The sequence below is a fragment of the Mizuhopecten yessoensis genome, unplaced genomic scaffold, assembly GCF_002113885.1.
Source record: "Mizuhopecten yessoensis strain PY_sf001 unplaced genomic scaffold, ASM211388v2 scaffold465, whole genome shotgun sequence".
Classification (NCBI taxonomy): Eukaryota; Metazoa; Mollusca; class Bivalvia; order Pectinida; family Pectinidae; genus Mizuhopecten; species Mizuhopecten yessoensis.
In genome coordinates this window covers 281,022-305,131 of record NW_018403560.1, presented here as the reverse complement: position 1 = coordinate 305,131, position 24,110 = coordinate 281,022, and the positions used below count along the sequence as shown (strand labels likewise).

Genomic DNA, 24,110 nt, shown 5'->3' with positions numbered 1-24,110 from the left:
CAGCATTTATACAGTATTTTGTATAATTTATAAAATGTTTGTGTCATAACATGTACAATTGTTTTTGCTGTTACTGTCCTGCTCACAAGTCTTCCTACTTTTAATTTTCTTTGCAGGTACTTAATTTTGCAATTAAGCCAAAACAATCGATTTTTCAACAACACCAAAAATTCTACAATGGCCTTTGATTCTTATTAAACGACATTTTGTCATGGCCAACAACCTTGAGAAACGCATTCACGGCAATGCAATAAAATGCCGTTATAGTCAAGACATGCTTTATCACATCAGAAAATTGCTGAACAGCCTAAATCAGGCTACTGGACTGAAACAGTGAGTCTATTTCCTGGAAAGGTCAGGTTTCAGTCAATACAAACTTAATATCTGTCTCAGTATCTCACAGTCTATTTCCTGGATAGGTCAGGTTTCAGTCAATACAAACTTAATATCTGTCTCAGTATCTCAAAGTCTATTTCTGCTTGGATTTCGTTTGAATAACTAGAAATTTGTCAGTACTTAAAATAGTTTTACAAATAACCAAAAATGGTACCCTAGAATACATGTAGGTTCTAGAAAGACTCCTTGACGAATTTCATTGTAAAATTGAAGAAAAAATTCCAAACTCACTCCACAAAAGAGGATACATATGTCTGAATAACTATTGTTATACTTGGTAAATTTATTAAAAAGTATACATTTCAAAGGTCATTTTGGTAGCAAATAGGCCAAATACATCCTATATGATTTTATCCTTTATTTGCATCTCTACATCTGAAAGACTTGGTACTCTAATTACCAAACAAACTAGTTGGAAAACAGTGTAATGTCACCTGGGGTAACAATTAGTTGGACAGTGTAATGTCACCTGGGGTAACAGTTAGTTGGACAGTGTAATGTCACCTGTAACACTGTGACAGGTACTTACCAGACAAGACGACCTCTACCAAGCATCCTTCCTTAACGTCGGCCGGTGAGTTGATCATCTGGAGGACATTGGCACTACTGACATCATGGCGGAATAGAAGTATTTTGTCCACCAGGCCATAAAACCCATGCTCAGGAAACTGGCAAATAAATAAACCACATCAGCCTTGAAGGACAAACAACCATTTGCATAGTTAACAGGAAGTGCCATCCTAAATGAAAACTTTTTATAGAACATTATGATTTATGTAGAGTTATGAACCCTGGTGGGATTTACATACATGTGTGGTCCGACATATAAAGCTGTAAAAGTGTAACATAATATGTATAGACTAATATAGCACTGTGCAACATACTTTAATATCATGGTATAGTAAAACCTTGAACACAATTGTAAAATTAGGCAGATTTAGTGATATATTGCTGCAGGTTTTCATTTTTCTATTACCCTTGTCTTTGAATACTATATATATATGAAATGCTAGACTAGTAAGACCAATTCATGTAGATTCTCAGAGAGATAAAAATAGTGTTCAACATAGGAACAGCTAGTGGCCTAATTAAGTTGATACAAGTGCAGTACATAGGACGATACTCTCCATTGTCTTACATTATCTCCATCTTTGGTACTTTACAGCTGTAAGCTAAGGTGGTTTAAAGCTGTCTACAAGGGTTTTTTATGAACAAAAAACAAACAATTGGGTCTGATTTTTATCCATAGATTTCAAATGTGAACATTTATACTAAAATTTCAGGCTAATTATAAGCATCCAAATTCAGGACATAGGTAGCTATACTGTGGAAACATTGATATTTTTTAAAGCCTAAGTCAAAATCTGTCAAGTTATGTAAAAGTTGCTTTAAAGATATTTCCCAATATATTTCCCAGCTTTAGTTAATAAGGCATAATTACCCCTTATTCCCCTGGGGGTCTTTCTCCCCCTTATATACAGAACTGAAATGTCTAGTTATGGTGTGGCTTACAATTCAGCTGGTGTTCATGCACTTGTGGTTTGTTGCAAATATTCAAGGATGGACAGAATAAAAACATTTTTTATCACTTGGCATAGATCACCTGTCCACCGATATTTAATAATAACCACTTTTTGGAAAACATGCAACATAAATATCAGTGGGCTGGTTAGGCCTAGCAATAAGTAAAATGTTATATTTTCATCCACCAACAATTTTCGCCTTTTCTTCAAATGCAATGCACTGGTGTTGGAATTCTACCTTCAATTGTTTCAAAACTTCATAAACATAGCTGTATTTATCACCATTTCCGCCTCATGTTAAGTTGAATTTCCTCTTTTGTTAGATAGCAAAAATAGTGAAAACACAAAACAAATTGAAAATTCTTATTTAGCATTTATGGAGTAGTTTGCTTTTAATGGGCTCCTGATGTCTGCAGAGTCCCAACACACGTTATAAGCTGGGCTGCTCCGGTACATTTGACGTTTACAACAAATTACCAATGCACTATACCATAGTACAGTGCTCACATACAGTGCTCACATACAGAGCTCAGTGCATTACCAAAAGATTTATGTAGAAAATGTCTATTTCTTCATGAAAAAATAAGAAAGAAAAAATAATAACCAATTCTGTGTACACAACCACATGCATGTAAATAATTACATCCACTTTCAACAGGCCATCAAAACAATTACATACAATTATACACCACAATGTGGTACATCAGGCCAAACACTAGAAATGCTCAGCTTCCCACTTTTGGCTTTCAAAAATAAGGTATGTAGAAATAGCTAGGAAGCTATGGACAAAACAAAGGTTATATAGAGTGTGTTTAAATCTCTCATCGTAATGCTTGCTTGAATTTACCCAAAACAAATAGGGGTCGGCAATAAACACTAGGACAGCTAGCGAAAGCAGAATCAAAGAACTTTCTTGGCATTAAATTATATGTAAACTACAGTATGTGAATGTAAAGCATGGAAATAGTGGCATCCTTCCTAAATCAAGTTCTTAATCAGAGGAAGGTAATGCTCTCCATCCAGGATCACTAGCAGTGTACATGTGTCCATCTGTGATGTTAGTATAGATACATTTCTGTACGTTGTAGTAATGTACAGATGTATCATACCAAAGTCTATCAAATCTCATACATATCACTGAAGTGTAATTATACTATACAAATATATATAAAGAACATATCAAAGGAGACCTCAGAGAATTTTCATGAATGGCCACATCCAGAAATTCGTACTTTAGTGGTTAGGTTAGTCCTGGAGGAAGCATAGGGTGATCATGACTGCATGTGGTTATAAAAGGCCATAGAAGGTCAAATATATTGATTTTTGAGTCGTGACACCATATATGTCTGCATACTTTTTTCAGTGACAGCAAGCACTAGCCATTTTTTTTTTCAAAAACAAGCCCCCACCCACAGAGGAACAACAGGAAAACCCCACTAAAATATATGGGATTCCTTAAATCTTTTTTGCTAATTTTGATAGAAAAACGGGACTGTTAGTGAACACTCTGTTGAAAATGAAAGTGTGGAACACAGAATCAATACATGACTGAAACAGTATTATGGTGCTAGTAAAATATATAAATTGTGTGACTGCAAGTGTAAACAACAACAAGGCATTATAAACAGTGCACCAGTCTACAACCACAACAATACAGCAAGTCCATGTCAGGTAAGCAGCTTTAACTCACATTATCAGGGAAGGAAAAAAGCTGCACATGTAATCAGATAAAAAACAACAATGCTTATTAATACTGTCTAGTATGCTCATTTTATTTACTTTGAAAGTTGTTTCATACCTGAATCAAGTTTAAATACATGTGTTTCTTGTGTCCTTTAGCTCACCACTGTGTCACCTTATGTCTGTCTAATGTTTTAATTTGATTCTAAGGTTAATAAACAGCAGGCTGTGGATGCTGATGCTGAGGTTACTAATGACAGTATGTATATACAGCAGGCTGTGAATACTGATGCTGAGATTACTACTGACAGTATATATATACAGCAGGCTGTGAATACTGATGCTGAGGTTACTACTGACAGTATATATATACAGCAGGCTGTGGATACTGATACTGAAGTTACTACTGATAGTATATTTATATACAGCAGGCTGTGGATACTGATGCTGAGGCTACTACTGACAGTATATATATATACAGGAGGCTGTGGATACTGATGCTGAGGCTACTACTGACAGTATATATATATACACCAGGCTGTGGATACTGATGCTGAGGCTACTACTGACAGTATATATATATACAGGAGGCTGTGGATACTGATGCTGAGGCTACTACTGACAGTATATATATATACAGGAGGCTGTGGATACTGATGCTGAGGCTACTACTGACAGTATATATATATACAGGAGGCTGTGGATACTGATGCTGAGGCTACTACTGACAGTATATATATATACACCAGGCTGTGGATACTGATGCTGAGGCTACTACTGACAGTATATATATATACAGGAGGCTGTGGATACTGATGCTGAGGCTACTACTGACAGTATATATATACTATACAGCAGGCTGTGGATACTGATACTGAAGTTACTACTGATAGTATATTTATATACAGCAGGCTGTGGATACTGATGCTGAGGCTACTACTGACAGTATATATATATACAGGAGGCTGTGGATACTGATGCTGAGGCTACTACTGACAGTATATATATATACAGCAGGCTGTGGATACTGATGCTGAGGCTACTACTGACAGTATATATATATACAGGAGGCTGTGGATACTGATGCTGAGGCTACTACTGACAGTATATATATATACAGGAGGCTGTGGATACTGATGCTGAGGCTACTACTGACAGTATATATATATACACCAGGCTGTGGATACTGATGCTGAGGCTACTACTGACAGTATATATATATACACCAGGCTGTGGATACTGATGCTGAGGCTACTACTGACAGTATATATATATACAGGAGGCTGTGGATACTGATGCTGAGGCTACTACTGACAGTATATATATATACAGGAGGCTGTGGATACTGATGCTGAGGCTACTACTGACAGTATATATATATACACCAGGCTGTGGATACTGATGCTGAGGCTACTACTGACAGTATATATATATACACCAGGCTGTGGATACTGATGCTGAGGCTACTACTGACAGTATATATATATACACCAGGCTGTGGATACTGATGCTGAGGTTACTACTGACAGTATTTAGTACATCACATGATAATTACTAGGATAGCTATTGGATAACTACCCTTGCTCTATTTGGTATAGTTAGCATCCGCCCTTGACGACGGGCACTATACCTTTTTTTTGGACCGCTGAGACTGCGGGAAAAGTAGCGTGACGCCAAGAGTTGCGCCCCTTCTCCTAGGGGGCGCTGTACATATTCTACTTTCAGTTCATTGTTGTCGTCTGCAAAAATGGCTTCGAGATTCGGGACCGGGAATGCCGATTGCTTTGCAGAGGCTCAGCAATGTATGAAAACGAAGCAGGCGACACAATTTGCAGTCACAGTCCTTAAAGAGTTCCTCCTGGAAAGGGGAACTGTATGTGATCTTGCGACGAATTTAACGGTGATAAACGGGGATAACTATAACTATGTATGTCAACAACAACCTGTCTGCCTGTGCGATTGTGATAACAGGTGATGTGCGCTGCCAAGTAATTCCATATCAAAGCAGGTAATACAAACATGTTTTTCATTAGATTATACTAATAATTATCTTAACATATTTAATGTCAATATAGTTTTGTTTGACTAGCCTATCACCTCTGTTTTTGCGCGAAATTCGATTTCCAGACAAATCCATAAATATGTTATCAATGCATTTCCTCGTGTTTGTCTTTTTATTGTCAAATGGCAGTCATGTGATGTACTAAATCTATTATGACCCTTTCCCTAACGGCACAGGCACTATACCTCCCCAGACAACACTATAAGAGAACAGTTCCCTCGGGAAAGGGCCATAATAGAATAATATATACAGCAGACTGTGGATACTGATGCTGAGGCTACTACTGACAGTATATATATACAGCAGGCTGTGGATACTGATGCTGAGGCTACTACTGACAGTATATATATACAGCAGGCTGTGGATACTGATGCTGAGGCTACTACTGACAGTATATATATACAGCAGGCTGTGGATACTGATGCTGAGGCTACTACTGACAGTATATATATACAGCAGGCTGTGGATACTGATGCTGAGGCTACTACTGACAGTATATATATACAGCAGGCTGTGGATACTGATGCTGAGGCTACTACTGACAGTATATATATACAGCAGGCTGTGGATACTGATGCTGAGGCTACTACTGACAGTATATATATACAGCAGGCTGTGGATACTGATGCTGAGGCTACTACTGACAGTATATATATACAGCAGGCTGTGGATACTGATGCTGAGGCTACTACTGACAGTATATATATACAGCTGGCTGTGGATACTGATGCTGAGGCTACTACTGACAGTATATATATATACAGCAGGCTGTGGATACTGATGCTGAGGCTACTACTGACAGTATATATATACAGCAGGCTGTGGATACTGATGCTGAGGCTACTACTGACAGTATATATATACAGCAGGCTGTGGATACTGATGCTGAGGCTACTACTGACAGTATATATATACAGCAGGCTGTGGATACTGATGCTGAGGCTACTACTGACAGTATATATATACAGCAGGCTGTGGATACTGATGCTGAGGCTACTACTGACAGTATATATATACAGCAGGCTGTGGATACTGATGCTGAGGCTACTACTGACAGTATATATATACAGCAGGCTGTGGATACTGATGCTGAGGCTACTACTGACAGTATATATATACAGCAGGCTGTGGATACTGATGCTGAGGCTACTACTGACAGTATATATATACAGCAGGCTGTGGATACTGATGCTGAGGCTACTACTGACAGTATATATATACAGCAGGCTGTGGATACTGATGCTGAGGCTACTACTGACAGTATATATATACAGCAGGCTGTGGATACTGATGCTGAGGCTACTACTGACAGTATATATATACAGCAGGCTGTGGATACTGATGCTGAGGCTACTACTGACAGTATATATATACAGCAGGCTGTGGATACTGATGCTGAGGCTACTACTGACAGTATATATATACAGCAGGCTGTGGATACTGATGCTGAGGCTACTACTGACAGTATATATATACAGCAGGCTGTGGATACTGATGCTGAGGCTACTACTGACAGTATATATATACAGCAGGCTGTGGATACTGATGCTGAGGCTACTACTGACAGTATATATATACAGCAGGCTGTGGATACTGATGCTGAGGCTACTACTGACAGTATATATATACAGCAGGCTGTGGATACTGATGCTGAGGCTACTACTGACAGTATATATATACAGCAGGCTGTGGATACTGATGCTGAGGCTACTACTGACAGTATATATATACAGCAGGCTGTGGATACTGATGCTGAGGCTACTACTGACAGTATATATATACAGCAGGCTGTGGATACTGATGCTGAGGCTACTACTGACAGTATATATATACAGCAGGCTGTGGATACTGATGCTGAGGCTACTACTGACAGTATATATATACAGCAGGCTGTGGATACTGATGCTGAGGCTACTACTGACAGTATATATATACAGCAGGCTGTGGATACTGATGCTGAGGCTACTACTGACAGTATATATATACAGCAGGCTGTGGATACTGATGCTGAGGCTACTACTGACAGTATATATATACAGCAGGCTGTGGATACTGATGCTGAGGCTACTACTGACAGTATATATATACAGCAGGCTGTGGATACTGATGCTGAGGCTACTACTGACAGTATATATATACAGCAGGCTGTGGATACTGATGCTGAGGCTACTACTGACAGTATATATATACAGCAGGCTGTGGATACTGATGCTGAGGCTACTACTGACAGTATATATATACAGCAGGCTGTGGATACTGATGCTGAGGCTACTACTGACAGTATATATATACAGCAGGCTGTGGATACTGATGCTGAGGCTACTACTGACAGTATATATATACAGCAGGCTGTGGATACTGATGCTGAGGCTACTACTGACAGTATATATATACAGCAGGCTGTGGATACTGATGCTGAGGCTACTACTGACAGTATATATATACAGCAGGCTGTGGATACTGATGCTGAGGCTACTACTGACAGTATATATATACAGCAGGCTGTGGATACTGATGCTGAGGCTACTACTGACAGTATATATATACAGCAGGCTGTGGATACTGATGCTGAGGCTACTACTGACAGTATATATATACAGCAGGCTGTGGATACTGATGCTGAGGCTACTACTGACAGTATATATATACAGCAGGCTGTGGATACTGATGCTGAGGCTACTACTGACAGTATATATATACAGCAGGCTGTGGATACTGATGCTGAGGTTACTACTGACAGTATATATATACAGCAGGCTGTGGATACTGATGCTGAGGTTACTACTGACAGTATATATATATATAGCAGGCTGTGGATACTGATACTGATGTTACTACTGGCAGTATATATATACAGCAGGCTGTGAATACTGAGGCTACTACTGACATAATATATATACAGCAGGCTGTGGATACTGATGCTGAGGTTTCTACTGACAGTATATATATACAGCAGGCTGTGGATACTGATGCTGAGGTTTCTACTGACAGTATATATATACAGCAGGCTGTGGATACTGATGCTGAGGCTACTACTGACAGTATATATATACAGCAGGCTGTGAATACTGATGCTGAGGTTACTACTGGCAGAATATATATATACAGCAGGCACTGTGGATACTGATGCTGAGGCTACTACTGACAGTATATATATACAGCACGCTGTGGATACTGATACTGAGGTTACTCCTGACAGTATATATATACAGCATCTGTGGATAGTGATTCTGAGGCTACTACTGACAGGATATATATACAGCAGGCTGTGAATACTAATGCTGAGGTTACTACTGGAAGTATATATATACAGCAGGCTGTGGATACTGATGCTGAGGCTACTTCTGACTGTTTATTTATATACAGGGCTGTTGATGCTGATGCTGGGGTAATTACTAACAATATATATATACAGGGCTGTGGATGCTTATGCTGAGGTAATTACTTACAATATATATATACAGCAGGCACAGTGGATACTGTTGCTAGAATACTACATACATGTTTACTTACATTGTATGTTGAAGACACACTTAACATCAGTTTACTGCTAAATGTTACTTAAGCCTCACAATGATAGTTTAGAGGGAACACAACCATTATCATTTGAAGTGGTTATATATACACCAACTATATCGGAGCAATGTGTAAAGTGATGCATTACATGAATATATAGGAAAAACCTGAAACTTTAATCCTGATGCTATCTTATCACAGGTTTTCTGTATCTGTGTATATGAGTCTGACAAATGGTTTATCACTATGACAACTGTATAACAGGTTCATTACTGCACAACAGCAGGATCCTAGTGACCATTCCACCCATCATCTAGTACAGCAGATATTAGTCCACTGATACTGGTACAGCAGCACACTAATTAATCAGCTATTTTCTCTCCCCTGACTGAATTTTGGACAAGTGGTTTAGGCATCCGACGTTAGTCTACGTTCACTAGCTTAAATTAGCCCCCCACCACTGGGTCACGGGTTCAAGTCTGCATGCCTGGAAGTCACTACATACAGGCTGCAGATTTTTCTCTGGGTACTCCAGTTTTCCTCCTTTACTAAAACCTTTTCATGTCCTTTGAAAACTGTAGCTAATACTTAAACAAACCAAATCATTCCCGAATGTTACTTTTATGTTTGATTATAGGGTAAGAAACCCTGTCATGTTTCTGTGATGTCACAATACTAAATAACTGAATGACAATCATTTATTACAATCAGATTGGGTCTAGTGTAGCTCCCATCACTACTGGTGTGTTCATACCATGAGCTTTTAACAAAACAACGCCTGCATAAGAGATAAGAGAACAGGAATGGACAAATCTCAACACTAGGTGTAAGATTATAAAACTGTTGAACCCTCAACTGTAAGGGGCTGAAACATATAATTAGTCTCCTATTTACACATCACTGTATCCCATTGCAGAGAGGAGTGATTTTTTTGTCAATCCCAAGGATGTAAATGAACTATGCAATCTTGTGGCATTACACAATGCACACATATAAATTATATCACTTTTTTATAATCAGGTAAGCCAAATCATAGCTTGGTGTTTTGGATAGCTATATATAGAACTCCTTCTTTTTTACCAAAATATTTCCTTTTAAGGATTTACAGAAAAAGTAATCATTCCCTCTGCAAGGTTCTTGATCTGATTTGGACATTAATTAATTTTACCCCATCGTAATGCAAGTTCTCTACATCTGTTACAAAAGTAGACTGTACAAACTTCCCTTCAGCTCCTGATGCTATAGGTTCCCAGCTGTGGTACTTGAGGTGAAGGGAAGGTCCACCCTGGGTGGTAGTTTCGAGGAGATGGATGCTGATTTTGGATATTATATTACAGTGAGATATTCTGAAGGATAGGAAGAGGCCAGCCCAGAGTGGTAGGTTGGAGGACAGGGGTTAGCCAACTAACCTATGCTGATAGTTTGTAAGCAAGGTGGTTCAGAGAGCCAAGATGGTAGTCAATTGCAAGATGGCATATATTCTTGAGGCTCTCGAGAGGGACATGGAGGGATGGTAATCAAGAGGTCAGCCAGCTGGACTGGTAATTTTGAAGAGGGGGCTAGTCCACTATTCTCTGTTGACATTTTGAAGGAAATGTATGGTTCTTGAAGTCTAAATGGTAGTCAAGATGGCATGAGGATATGTGCTCAAACCAATTTTCTTGTAGCTCACATAAATCATCCAAAATGATAGAAAAAGTTGAATTTAAATGTTGGAAAACAGAATATGGCTATATTTATTTGTTTTCCAAATCATTGACAAATTAATGTTTTTTAATAAAAGAACAAGAATTAAGGCTTAAGCACATTTATTAAATCCATGTTTGAGCATAAGGTTTGGTGTATAAGGACCCAGTTATAATTAGTATTCCAGAGGTAGTGAAGTAGGCATCGGTAGTATTCCAGAGGCCTGGGGACAATTGCTAAAGAACTTAATATTTACATATAACATGCTTTGAAAATAACCATTAAATCATATCTAATAGAAGTATAAATGTATACGTACATCCCTGTGACTTAGTATTACACAATAGGTAGCCTTGGGCAAGGTGCTCTGATCAGTCTTCCAGTATATTACACACATATGTACAGTAAATCATAAGCCATAATCAATTACAACATATACATATCTACTGGTCAAAAACATAGGCTCATTATTTTGTACATACAATTGCCATATCTCATTTTTAAACTTTACAAATTAAAAGATTAAAGTAATTTTCAAGGATCAGTGCATCCCATTCAAACAATGCGTAACAACCCTAGCGTAACAGCGTAACAACCCTAGCGTAACAGCGTAACAACCCTAGCGTAACAGCGTAACAACCCTAGCGTAATAGCTTAACAACCCTAGCGTAACAGCATAACAACCCTAGTGTAACAGCATAACAACCCTAGCGTAACAGCGTAACAACCCTAGCGAAACAGCGTAACAACCCTAGCATAACAGCATAACAACCCTAGCTTAACAGTGTAACAGCCCTAGCGTAACAGCGTAACAGCATAAAAAGCATATTTAAAAAGCCTCCTTCTACACATTGCCCATCATATTTAAAAGGTCTCCTTCTATACATTGCCCATCATATTTAAAAGGTCTCCTTCTATACATTGCCCATCATATTTTAAAGGCCTCCTTCTATACATTGCCCATCATATTTTAAAGGCCTCCTTCTACACATTGCCCATCATATTTAAAAGTTCTCCTTCTATACATTGCCCATCATATTTTAAAGGCCTCCTTCTACACATTGCCCATCATATTTAAAAGTTCTCCTTCTATACATTGCCCATCATATTTTAAAGGCCTCCTTCTACACATTGCCCATCATATTTAAAAGTTCTCCTTCTATACATTGCCCATCATATTTAATAGGCCTCCTTCTATACATTGCCTATCATATTTCTACACATTGCCCATCATATTTAAAAGTTCTCCTTCTATACATTGCCCATCATATTTAAAAGGCCTCCTACTAATATAACATTGCCTATCATATTTAAAAGGTCTCCTTCTATGCATTGCCAATCATATTTAAAAGGTCTCCTTCTATACATTGCCCATCATATTTAAAAGGCCTCCTACTAATATAACATTGCCTATCATATTTAAAAGGTCTCCTTCTATACATTGCCCATCATATTTAAAAGGTCTCCTTCTATACATTGCCCATCATATTTAAAAGGTCTCCTTCTATACATTGCCCATCATATTTAAAAGGTCTCCTTCTATACATTGCCCATCATATTTAAAAGGTCTCCTTCTATACATTGCCCATCATATTTAAAAGGTCTCCTTCTATACATTGCCCATCATATTTAAAAGGTCTCCTTCTATACATTGCCCATCATATTTAAAAGGTCTCCTTCTATACATTGCCCATCATATTTAAAAGGCCTCCTTCTATACATTGCCTATCATATTTAAAAGGCCTCCTTCTATACATTGCCCATCATATTTAAAAGGTCTCCTTCTATACATTGCCCATCATATTTAAAAGGTCTCCTTCTATACATTGGCCATCATATTTAAAAGGCCTCCTTCTAAACATTGCCTATCATATTTAAAAGGCCTCCTTCTATACATTGCCCATCATATTTAAAAGGTCTCCTTCTATACATTGCCTATCATATTTAAAAGGCCTCCTTCTATACATTGCCCATCATATTTAAAAGGTCTCCTTCTATACATTGCCCATCATATTTAAAAGGCCTCCTTCTATACATTGCCTATCATATTTAAAAGGCCTCCTTCTATACATTGCCCATCATATTTAAAAGGTCTCCTTCTATACATTGCCCATCATATTTAAAAGGCCTCCTTCTATACATTGCCTATCATATTTAAAAGGCCTCCTTCTATACATTGCCCATCATATTTAAAAGGTCTCCTTCTATACATTGCCCATCATATTTAAAAGGCCTCCTTCTATACATTGCCTATCATATTTAAAAGGCCTCCTTCTATACATTGCCCATCATATTTAAAAGGTCTCCTTCTATACATTGCCCATCATATTTAAAAGGCCTCCTTCTATACATTGCCTATCATATTTAAAAGGCCTCCTTCTATACATTGCCCATCATATTTAAAAGGTCTCCTTCTATACATTGCCCATCATATTTAAAAGGCCTCCTTCTATACATTGCCTATCATATTTAAAAGGCCTCCTTCTATACATTGCCCATCATATTTAAAAGGTCTCCTTCTATACATTGCCCATCATATTTAAAAGGCCTCCTTCTATACATTGCCTATCATATTTAAAAGGCCTCCTTCTATACATTGCCCATCATATTTAAAAGGTCTCCTTCTATACATTGCCCATCATATTTAAAAGGCCTCCTTCTATACATTGCCTATCATATTTAAAAGGCCTCCTTCTATACATTGCCCATCATATTTAAAAGGTCTCCTTCTATACATTGCCCATCATATTTAAAAGGCCTCCTTCTATACATTGCCTATCATATTTAAAAGGCCTCCTTCTATACATTGCCCATCATATTTAAAAGGTCTCCTTCTATACATTGCCCATCATATTTAAAAGGCCTCCTTCTATACATTGCCCATCATATTTAAAAGGCCTCCTTCTATACATTGCCCATCATATTTAAAAGGCCTCCTTCTATACATTGCCTATCATATTTAAAAGGCCTCCTTCTATACATTGCCCATCATATTTAAAAGGTCTCCTTCTATACATTGCCCATCATATTTAAAAGGCCTCCTTCTATACATTGCCCATCATATTTAAAAGGCCTCCTTCTATACATTGCCCATCATATTTAAAAGGCCTCCTTCTATACATTGCCTATCATATTTAAAAGGTCTCCTTCTATACATTGCCCATCATATTTAAAAGTTCTCCTTCTATACATTGCCTATCATATTTAAAAGGTCTCCTTCTATACATTGTCCATCATATTTAAAAGGCCTCCTTCTATACATTGCCTATCATATTTAAAAGGTCTCCTTCTATACATTGTCCATCATATTTAAAAGGTCTCCTTCTATACATTGCCCATCATATTTAAAAGATATAAACGTTCTGATGGCATGATATAGTGTTTAAGAATAAAGAAACTAATACGTAATTGTATAGATATCTTGATCAATATCTTGTCAAACATAATGATTAGTTGTTCATCTATCAAATAAGCTGAAATATATAAGCTAGTCTACAATATTTACTTTATGGTGAATATTGATTCGGTTTCTACCTTAATTTTTCTAATTAAGTAGAATTTCCTACGACATCACTTACTTGATGCGCTATGCGTGTCACCAATACTGAAAACCTATATCTGTACTTAGACATTATGACCTGGAAGACAAGCAATACACCAATAGTTGGACCACATTTCACTATATAGACGGAATGTAGTCGTCTTGAAATACGGTGATAATGATGAACAAGGATCTGTATCAGGTAAATGTATACTTTTTTATATGGTAATGAATCTCAGTAAAACATACGATACATATACCAGGTAAGTCTCCAGTATAATACATCCTTCCCCTATTCATGGTTGATCTATCTCTGTGACCTTAACTTTAAAACAAGATTGTCTATAATCAGAACAAATTACCTGTGACACACTTATACTCGATGATTCATATTTCTATTTGAAGTAACATATATGTAAACGTTTCCCCTAAAATTTGTTTCCATACTTTAGTACGATACATGTACCTGATCAGGCCTTTACAAGCATTGTGTTTTCACGAAAACTACAGTTCTGTCATATCACTAGGTGCAGTTCATGCTCCACCATTAGATATAATAGAATATTTCGTCATATCCACTGGTGTAAAATTGTGTTTGAGTGATTATCCACCCCACATGTTTCCTAGTACTCTAACTTAATATGACCCCAGCTTACTCCCACTCAAGTCATGCCTGACATTTACAATCATCGTTACTGCTGCTTGTGAAATTCCAGTGTGTACAAGTGCTACACTGCTGAAAAAACTCACAAAAAGGAACAAATCCAAAATGTATAAGCCCAGAACTTCATGAAAAGATTTGATTTGATACATGTTTACCTAATAAGAAGAACAGTGTACATACCAACACTTTACATCACTGTATTTACAGTAGATGAACTGTATACTGTAGTATACATGTATCTTGTCGCTGCAGAACGGTCAGTTCCGGCCATCACATGTATGAGAATGTGTTACCAGCTAGGACAAGAACTGGTATAGACGATCTGTATCTCTAGATGTTTTTACTATTACACATATCTGTATGAATTTACTGTTTCCCATAAATCATGTATCTGATATACATAATTGTGCATTTAATTATTAGATATTACACATATATCTATATACATTTTTGCTACACATATTTGCTACACATATCTGTGCATGTGTATAACTGGTATATATACAGACAGCATGTCTCTGTATTTGAACTGTGCATCTGATTATTAAGGCAGGTACAAATATACCTGTATCAATGAAGTACATATCAGTGTACTGTACATAGGCAGCAGTTTTTGGGGGGTCATTTTAGTGTAGAATCGTTAAATATTCGTCCAAAAGTTCTCAAAAACAAAAATAACAACAAAATTTCTGTACAGTTTATGATACATATATCATAACACTTAAATGTAAATAAAATTTGATGTCTTTTCAAAATTTATTCACATAGAAAAAACTTTCTGAGGATGAACACAGTTTTTTATTTGGATGCACACTGCATAATTTCCTAAAGCCCCTAGCCCAATTACTGAAATAGAAACAAAATGCTGACATCTATACATATTTGACTATCACATAGTATATACATGTATAGATATGCAGTAATATCTAAATGCTACTGTTCATATATTCATGGATTTTACTATTAGAGTTGTATACATGTGACATTTCAACTTTTATGTATGGGTAAATTATATCCCTTTCTACAGTTTGTGGTCAGGACTAATGTCTTTGGAAACTTAGAAGGTAAAATGTATGTATACACAACCTGCAGCGACAGACATCTGCCTCAGGCAAAGCCATAAAATGATATAAGTATATGTATGCAGTATGTAATGTACAAACGTACAGCTGGTAGCCTTTATTATTGATCAGTATAGCCTCTTTCACAAGGTCAATTATTTGTCCTTTATCTGTCAATTCATCTTAATTGACAAATAAGTTAAAATAACATAACAGTAGGTTTTAACTAAAAATCTTAAAATTCTTTTACAGAAAAATAGTTGTTGGGATATTGAGTATTAGAAAACAAAACAAAATATGAACAACAAAGAAAAATAGAAATTCCAGAGGTAAAACTCAGGAACCATTAACTGCCACTCCTTTACTTAACCAATGTTGCTAACCAGAAGTCATAAATGCTCAGTATCAAAATGAAAGAAGAATCCCTTAAAAATTTAAAGAAATATCTCTATTTTGTCTCCTCAAGGAGAATGGCAAAAAGAGGTATGAACTTAAGTGAAACTCATCTGCATGCAAGTTTCTGACTTGCTTTTTCAAGATTTAACTTTCATTTTATCGAACTAACTTCATGAACTGGTACATGCCCAAATCCCTTTTCTCTAAGTTTAAGGCATATTCATTTACATGAATGTCTGTCCTTTGAATATATATATAGGGCATCACTGAACACAGATGGAGGAGCCATGGCTGCTCATGCTATTGACTGCAATAGGCCTTGCAAGGTGGTAAGTTTATTTTGAATACACACATGAAAGTAGGTGGTCATTTCCTTTACCAGGACACTTTACCCTTCTTAACTAACCCTACCAGCCAATAGAGTGGAGTGTACAGTATGGTATTGGTGCATGTATTACGATTTCTGTACTGTTGAAGTTTTGTATTCGATAGAATGATATACCATATGTATTGTGTGGCATTACAGATCCATAACAAGCAGAATATGTACATGTTTAACTCCAACAGGTATTTAATATCCAACAGGTTTTATTAACTGATATTAATCAATCTTGTTAGCTCAGATGGAAGTATGCAGGGGAACAATTACAATTTCTTCTCTGATAGAGAATCAAATCCCAGCTATAAAAGGCAAGGGCCCTCTGTCCACTTCACTAACTGACCCAGGGGCATAATTTTATTTACAAAGCACTTGCCCTGGGCAAGTAGACCTTAGAATCTGTCCGGTTATTAGTCATGCCAATGCAACTTCCTGTTTGAAGAATCAAGAGACGTTTTTAACTGGTACATACAATCATATGATAAGTAATCAGTAAATCCTTTATCTATCCATATTGTTTATTTTGACTACAGTTTCAGTTATTTTCATCAGCCTTCAAATATGAAAATTGTCTGAATGGGGGAAAGGACTGCTAGTATTGAACTTGCATTTTTTCCTCAAAACAAAGAAAGTTATATTTTTCATTAATTTTTTGTTTCATAATTGTTTTAACGTATTTTTTCCACTAAACTACAGTCAGTTGAGTTTATGATTTACTCACCTCCAGTTAGGGGGAATGGAACAACAAACGCACAAGTGGAACTCAGCGACCACATACGGAAGTATAAGGGGGTCACATTGTAAGGTGTGGCTGTAAAAGCTGCTCCCCTAACTAATTATTCAACGGAGACTTCAAGGAGCTAGGGTGCTAACAGCAGTTTTTGTATCTAGTAAACCGGTATTAAGTTAATTATGTTAAAAGTGATTAATTTCCAATGTATAGATGTGCAACTTTGCAGTGAAGTATGTCAGGGCACATTATTTATTGATATACGGTATATAATATTTACAACATTGTTTCCATTAGTTTCAGAAAATCTAATTACACAATACACATGTTACATTAGTTATCAACATGTAGATCAACATTTGTACCAGGTATCATTGAATTATTCATGTATTAAATACCGTTAACAATGATGTTGCAATTAATTGACAGTGTAACACTAGATACTACAATATACACTTGGTACACTTGTATGGTATACCATGCGTGTGGCCATCAATTGACATTCACACATGAAAACAAGGCACTTTTAGCTAGGGGAAACAGTCTGTATTCGGCAGTAAAACTGAGCAAAAGAAATCACTGTGACCCTTTGACAGTCAATGTAACTGATAACAATATACAACATTTATATAGCGCCCTATATAATTTGTAAAATTACTCTAAAGCGCTTTACAACATATGGATAATAATAATGGTTATAATTGTGAAAACAAAAAAAAGGCTTAAATTACAATCACTTTTATACATTTAAGCAAGCAATGTGCACAAAATTGAACAAATAAAAGGGTGGTATTTACATGACGTAGCCAAAACCCTCCCAAAGCATCTGTTTCCGTAGGTCACAGTACGAGATTTTGGGACACACAACAAAGATGCTGACTCTGACTGCAGTGATCGTGACGGCTGATACAGGGTAACAAGCTCCTGTAAGTACTGATGAGCTGTTCCATTCAGTGCCTTGTTTGTGTACACCAGAATTTTGTACTGTGACCTGTATCGTACAGGTAACCAGTGCAACGAATAAAGCACAGGTGTGATGTGCTCTCTCTTTCGAGTACGAGTAACTAGCCGTGCTGCAGTGTTCTGGACCCTGTGCAGACGACTAGTTAGTTTGTCAGATATACCACAGAGCAGGGCGTTACCATAATCCAACCGAGAGGTAACTTGTTTGTGTACACCAGAATTTTGTACTGCGACCTGTATCGTACAGGTAACCAGTGCAACGAATAAAGCACAGGTGTGATGTGCTCTCTCTTTTGAGTACGAGTAACTAGCCGTGCTGCAGTGTTCTGGACCCTGTGCAGACGACTAGTTAGTTTGTCAGATATACCACAGAGCAGGGCGTTACCATAATCCAACCGAGAGGTAACAAGTGAATGCACCAAAATCTTGTACGCATCTGCAGTTATAAACTGCCGAACACAGCCGATGTTCCTGATCTGGTAGTAACAGGATTTGGCAATAGCGTTCACTTGTTTCTCCATGTTCAGTGAACTATCAAAGTATACCCCTAGGTTTTAAACAGCTGGAACAGTCTCAATAGTTCTGGCATAGACCTTGAGCTGGAGAGCCATTATTTGCTGACACTTTGGGGAAAAGACGCAGTGTTCCCAATCACGCGTAGTAGACACCTTTGCACACGTAAATTCTTCATACTAAGCGTGAGTGTACGCACAATAATTTTGTACAATGTTAAGTCATTTTTGTAGCATGTTTGTATTTTAAATGATGATATTCAGAAAATTGAAAGCAATTGACAGAATTTCCCGCGAATGACGGAAGTCTGGTAGTAAACAATGCATGCAACGCACCAAGCGGCGAATATAATTACTACGGGAAGTAATGAGTCCGCAGTGTTCTACGATAATACCCAAGTGGGTAGCTGGACTATCGGTATCCTCGGGGCTGATTAACACTATACTGCGTAATTGATCATGAATGACGGAAAAAACATCAGACACTATTTGGATTTCTGTCGTCAGCTAAAGAAGACAACTTTCAGTTCATGTTCTTACATAATGACTGTCTGTGCCCAGTGTGGGTAAGTTACATGATCTCTGTTTCAGTAATATGCACCGTTTGTTAAAAACGTAATCAAAACACTGACATTTGAGTTTGAATTACGTTTTCTTGTGCAATTCAAACTTAAAAACGAATCATCTGTAGAAATAAACTGGTGCATGGCTAAGAAAACATCATTGTCATAACTGATTTTTTGGCACATTTAAATGATTTATTGAAGTATAATTATTTTTGCCAAAAGTGTTCCGATTTGGGTACTGATCTGATTTGAGTACTCAACTGATTTGGGTACTGCCTCCTTACCCAATTTTCATTCTGTTACTGACTGCGATTCTTGGTGTTTTTATTCTATGAAACTGGAAATATTATAAAATAAAAAATAAAATGTAAAAATGACATTGCTACAATTAGTTACCAAGTTGTGATGATATTACATACCCATGGGGATTTAGATAAGGTGTACCCCTAAAATATGCAGCCATACTCCCATTTTGAGAGGTATGGGGGTACAAAAAAAAACAGTTACAAAAGTGACAGGGAACACTGAAGACGATTAGTTCCGTCTTTTCCTGATTAAGCTGAAGCCTGTTGTTGTTTGGTCATCCAGATACTGATATCTATCAGACAAGCTTCCAGACTTTCTGAGACTGTATTCCAACTGTCCTGTGGTTTGATGACCATGTAAATTTGTGTGTCATCAGCATAGCAATGATAGCGAAGGCTACGGCGACGACAAATCTCTCCAACCGGTTTGGAGTACATACAATATTTCCGTGATCCTTACACCGACCCTTGAGGAACGGCGAAATCTAGTACTTTGTCATGTGAGGGGCAACACTGTCGTCGTTCACTCAGATACGACTGTATCCAGCATAGTGCGGTATCAGTCACTCCATAAGAGTATTCCAGATGTTTATAAAGTATAACATGGTCGATGACGTCAAATGCAGCTGACCAGTCCAGCATGACAAGCACCGCTCTGCACTTGTTATCCAATGCAGAAACTATATCATTATCATTATAAATTTGCAGTATGTACACCCAGCCATTTGCAAATGGTCAAAGGGCTGGAACTAGACCCACCCTGATATAGGACAACATGCAGGCTAAGGGAGGTTTATCTTCAGTTTATGATTCCATTTTCTTCTATAGTAAATTTACTAAATGAACAATGAATAGATCTATACAAACAACACCTCACTCTCTCACTAACTTTGTACACTTTACAATACTTCATGTTAAAACTTATTATCAGTTCATTTTAACATCATTTCTGAATTTTCAACACCAGAAAATCAAAGATTGAATGATATATACCAATGCATTTTCTTCTTTCACAATATTTCTCAAAAATACTCCTCCAACAGCATTTTCCTTGTATAATGTTAATTGTTGTGTTGTGTTTTGACCTGGAGTCTTATGAGAATTTTTATATTTTGTATTCCATTTATTTGAGTTTTAAGATGAATCAGCGAGCAGAGTAAAATAGTTCTACATTACAACTTGTACATTCCATCTCAAAAATAAAAATGTGAATAAGCATTTCAATAAATTTGTCTATATTATCTATCAGTTGTAAAAACAGCACCAATTAGGTAATGTAACATAAAGCTAAAACAAGTGGAATTAGTATTTTCTAATCAGTTTAGTTTTATATAACCCTATTTTGTATTTGACTGATTATCACATATGAAACATTACTTCTGAATGGAAGATGTTAGAGTATGTCATGTACATGTATACAGTGTTTACCTTCAGTGGGACCATACAGTAGTGACAATCAAGAATTCACGATCCCATTCAACGTAAATTCAAAAATAGCAAGGACGTTATGATTAAGTGAACACTTGACCCGGGAGGTATTGTTTGGGTGGAGGGTGTGTCTCACGATTTGGTAAACCAAGATGATATACTTCCGTTGTCCTCAACATACACACTGATCGCAATACACAGACAGCACATACATATCTCACCTTTCTATCCACAAACGAACAGGCGATGTCTTTCAAGCTCGCTAAAGTCAGTTCCCCATCAACATTTATTTGGTCTCGAGTAAGACCTATTTGCATTTGGAAAGTCAAACTTTTCCTCCCGTCTTCCATCTTGCCATGTGTTCGATCTCTCCCTCCAACTAAGCGAATGTCACCACTTCAAGATGACATCAAAATATGTTCCTGTTAGCTTCCGGGGTAAACGCATATACTACTTCGCAAATATAAAACAACTTGATTTAATATCGGTTGAAGTTAGCTCGCCATCATCACTGATACGTGGTGTGTCTGTAAGCCGACTGGCTATATGTGTGACTGTCTGTCCGTAGGATTACGTGGACAGCAGGTGCTACACACAATATCACTCCGGCAAGTCAACGGAACTTTATTTTCCCAAATCGCCTCACTAGTCAATCACGTGACATTATCTATATTTGATGTCGTACAAAGTATTTTCGATTAATTTCACATTTTTATAGAAGTATAACCATTTATCAATAATATTTATAGTTATTTATCACAAATGTATTTTATAAATGTAAAAGTAAGTTAAAACACTTTTGTGTGTATTGTAGCGACAAACATCCGGAACGGTTTACGGCAAAACAAAATTTGTCGACGATAGAAATGGCTTCCTCGGAGTCTTCTGATAGTCGGACAAACAGCTTAAATACCACCAGTAGTCACAACGATGACAGTGTACCACACATAGAGCTGAAAGGATGGTTGATGAAGCGATCAAAAATGTCAAAGAAATGGAAGAAACAATGGTTTTTGCTTAAGAATACGGAACTTTTATACGGGGACACACCCGAGGTTAGATTTGACAGCTTGTTTCGCAATAACATCTTATACTTGTACGGTTTCACTTGTACATAACTGTAGCTGTAGCTCGTGAGGGACTACTTTATGTGTATACGTACTGTAAATGTATTACTTAACATTGAATACCATTATATTCGAATGAAAGTCGTCAACATTCGTTTAAATATATATACAATAGGAAGATATAGGCCATTTGGTAACCGATTTTAAGGGCAGTCGTCTTGTCTTGTGAAAGTTTCCTCCAACGATGGAAAACCCCAATAGGAACAGAGGGTGCTGGACAGGCAAAACATACATTATGTGATTACCACTATATCTAGTACACAAGTAAAGAACTCAAATACAATGTTGATGTATATACTATGTTAATAAATAACCCCGTCACGCCTCTACAATAGGACCCCCGATGGCATAATCATCAAACTGATGGAGCCCTCGTATAAAGAAGAAGATTTAGTTATGATATTGATAATATAGTGTATGCATATCATATTTTGTATGTGTCCAGCACATGAAAAAAAAAATTGAGAGTAAAAGCAGAAAACATGTTCGCATAACTAACATAAACATTCTTCAGATGATAATTTAGTTTTCAAAGTCCATAGCGACCCCATTCCAGCAATTTAATTACTAAACAATGAACCTAAATTAAGTTAGGATGAGTCACTGTCTTGGTGATTCTAAAGTAAAATCTTGGTATCTTTACAAACATGAAGTGTCAGTACATGTCCCTATTTTATGGAAAATAAAAATAACATGCAACTAGATGCATATATAATAAATTTAGTTTTAAGTATTTCATGGTGATCAAGCAAAACGCCATCTAGAATTTAGGAATTTCATTTTAAAGCACTTGGTTCTTGGAACCATTTAACTGTTTGTTTAAATATTAATACAATTATTTTGATAGTGTTTTGTCATATGCAGTTTCAAAAAGTTAATTAAGATGAACACGAACTGTCAAGTATTTGAATTAATCCGGTGACCAGGTACACATATTTAGCTCAATAGCTTAGAGCGTCCATCTAAATTGAGTTCAGAGGTCCTTGGTTTCGAATCCCAGTCTGGCGCTTTATTTTTAGGTCACCTATTGCGATCGCCTTTTGTCCGTCGTGCGTCCGTAAACAATTTACATTTTCGACTTCTTCTCCAAAACCCCGGAACTAATTTCAATGAAATTTTGCAGGAACCTTCCATGGACAAAGGTCAACAAAAATGGTGGCCAGTTTAGTCCCAAGCTCCCAGAGACCCTAGGGTCATAAACCTTAAGACCCTTCCATCTATGAAAAGTGTTTGATTCTACCATATCTGGGTCTTTGGGAATAAGATTTTTGAAATTTCAGTCAATTCATCAGCCCCGGGGGATCAGTCAGGTCTGATATCTTCAAAAATCTTCTTCTCAAGACCAAGATATGGTAGAATCAAATACTTTTCATAGATGGAAGGGTCTTAAGGTGCTTTACCAAAATTGTGAATTTCATGACCCTGGGGTCTCACGTTTTCCCCTGGGGAGGGGGTAAACTTTGCTATAGTTTATATAGGGAAATCACATTTTGGACCAACATTTGTTTAATTTCCATTGGAAGTAATTCAATTTAGGTTAGCATTATCAGTATTAGGTAGCAGTTTGATAGTATG

The 24,110-nt window shown here is 37.0% G+C and overlaps 1 protein-coding gene across 7 annotated transcripts in view; it reads right to left on the bottom strand.

Moving 5' to 3' along the window:
• LOC110449538 (serine/threonine-protein kinase D3-like) overlaps nucleotides 1–22,051 on the bottom strand; it is an 83,274-nt gene extending 61,223 nt beyond the window's left edge. For 5 of the 7 annotated variants that reach the window (XM_021496478.1, XM_021496495.1, XM_021496501.1 and 2 more), the window contains exons 1-3: nucleotides 21,630–22,051; nucleotides 3,610–3,630; nucleotides 926–1,064 (exon numbers count right to left, since the gene is read on the bottom strand). In XM_021496478.1, the coding sequence (XP_021352153.1) occupies nucleotides 926–1,064; nucleotides 3,610–3,630; nucleotides 21,630–21,758 (289 nt within the window). In that variant the 5' untranslated portion in view covers nucleotides 21,759–22,051. The remainder of the gene's footprint in view (nucleotides 1–925; nucleotides 1,065–3,609; nucleotides 3,631–21,629) is intronic. The other 2 variants (XM_021496508.1, XM_021496523.1) reach the window with 1 other exon arrangement.
• Between the last annotated feature and the right edge of the window lie 2,059 nt (nucleotides 22,052–24,110).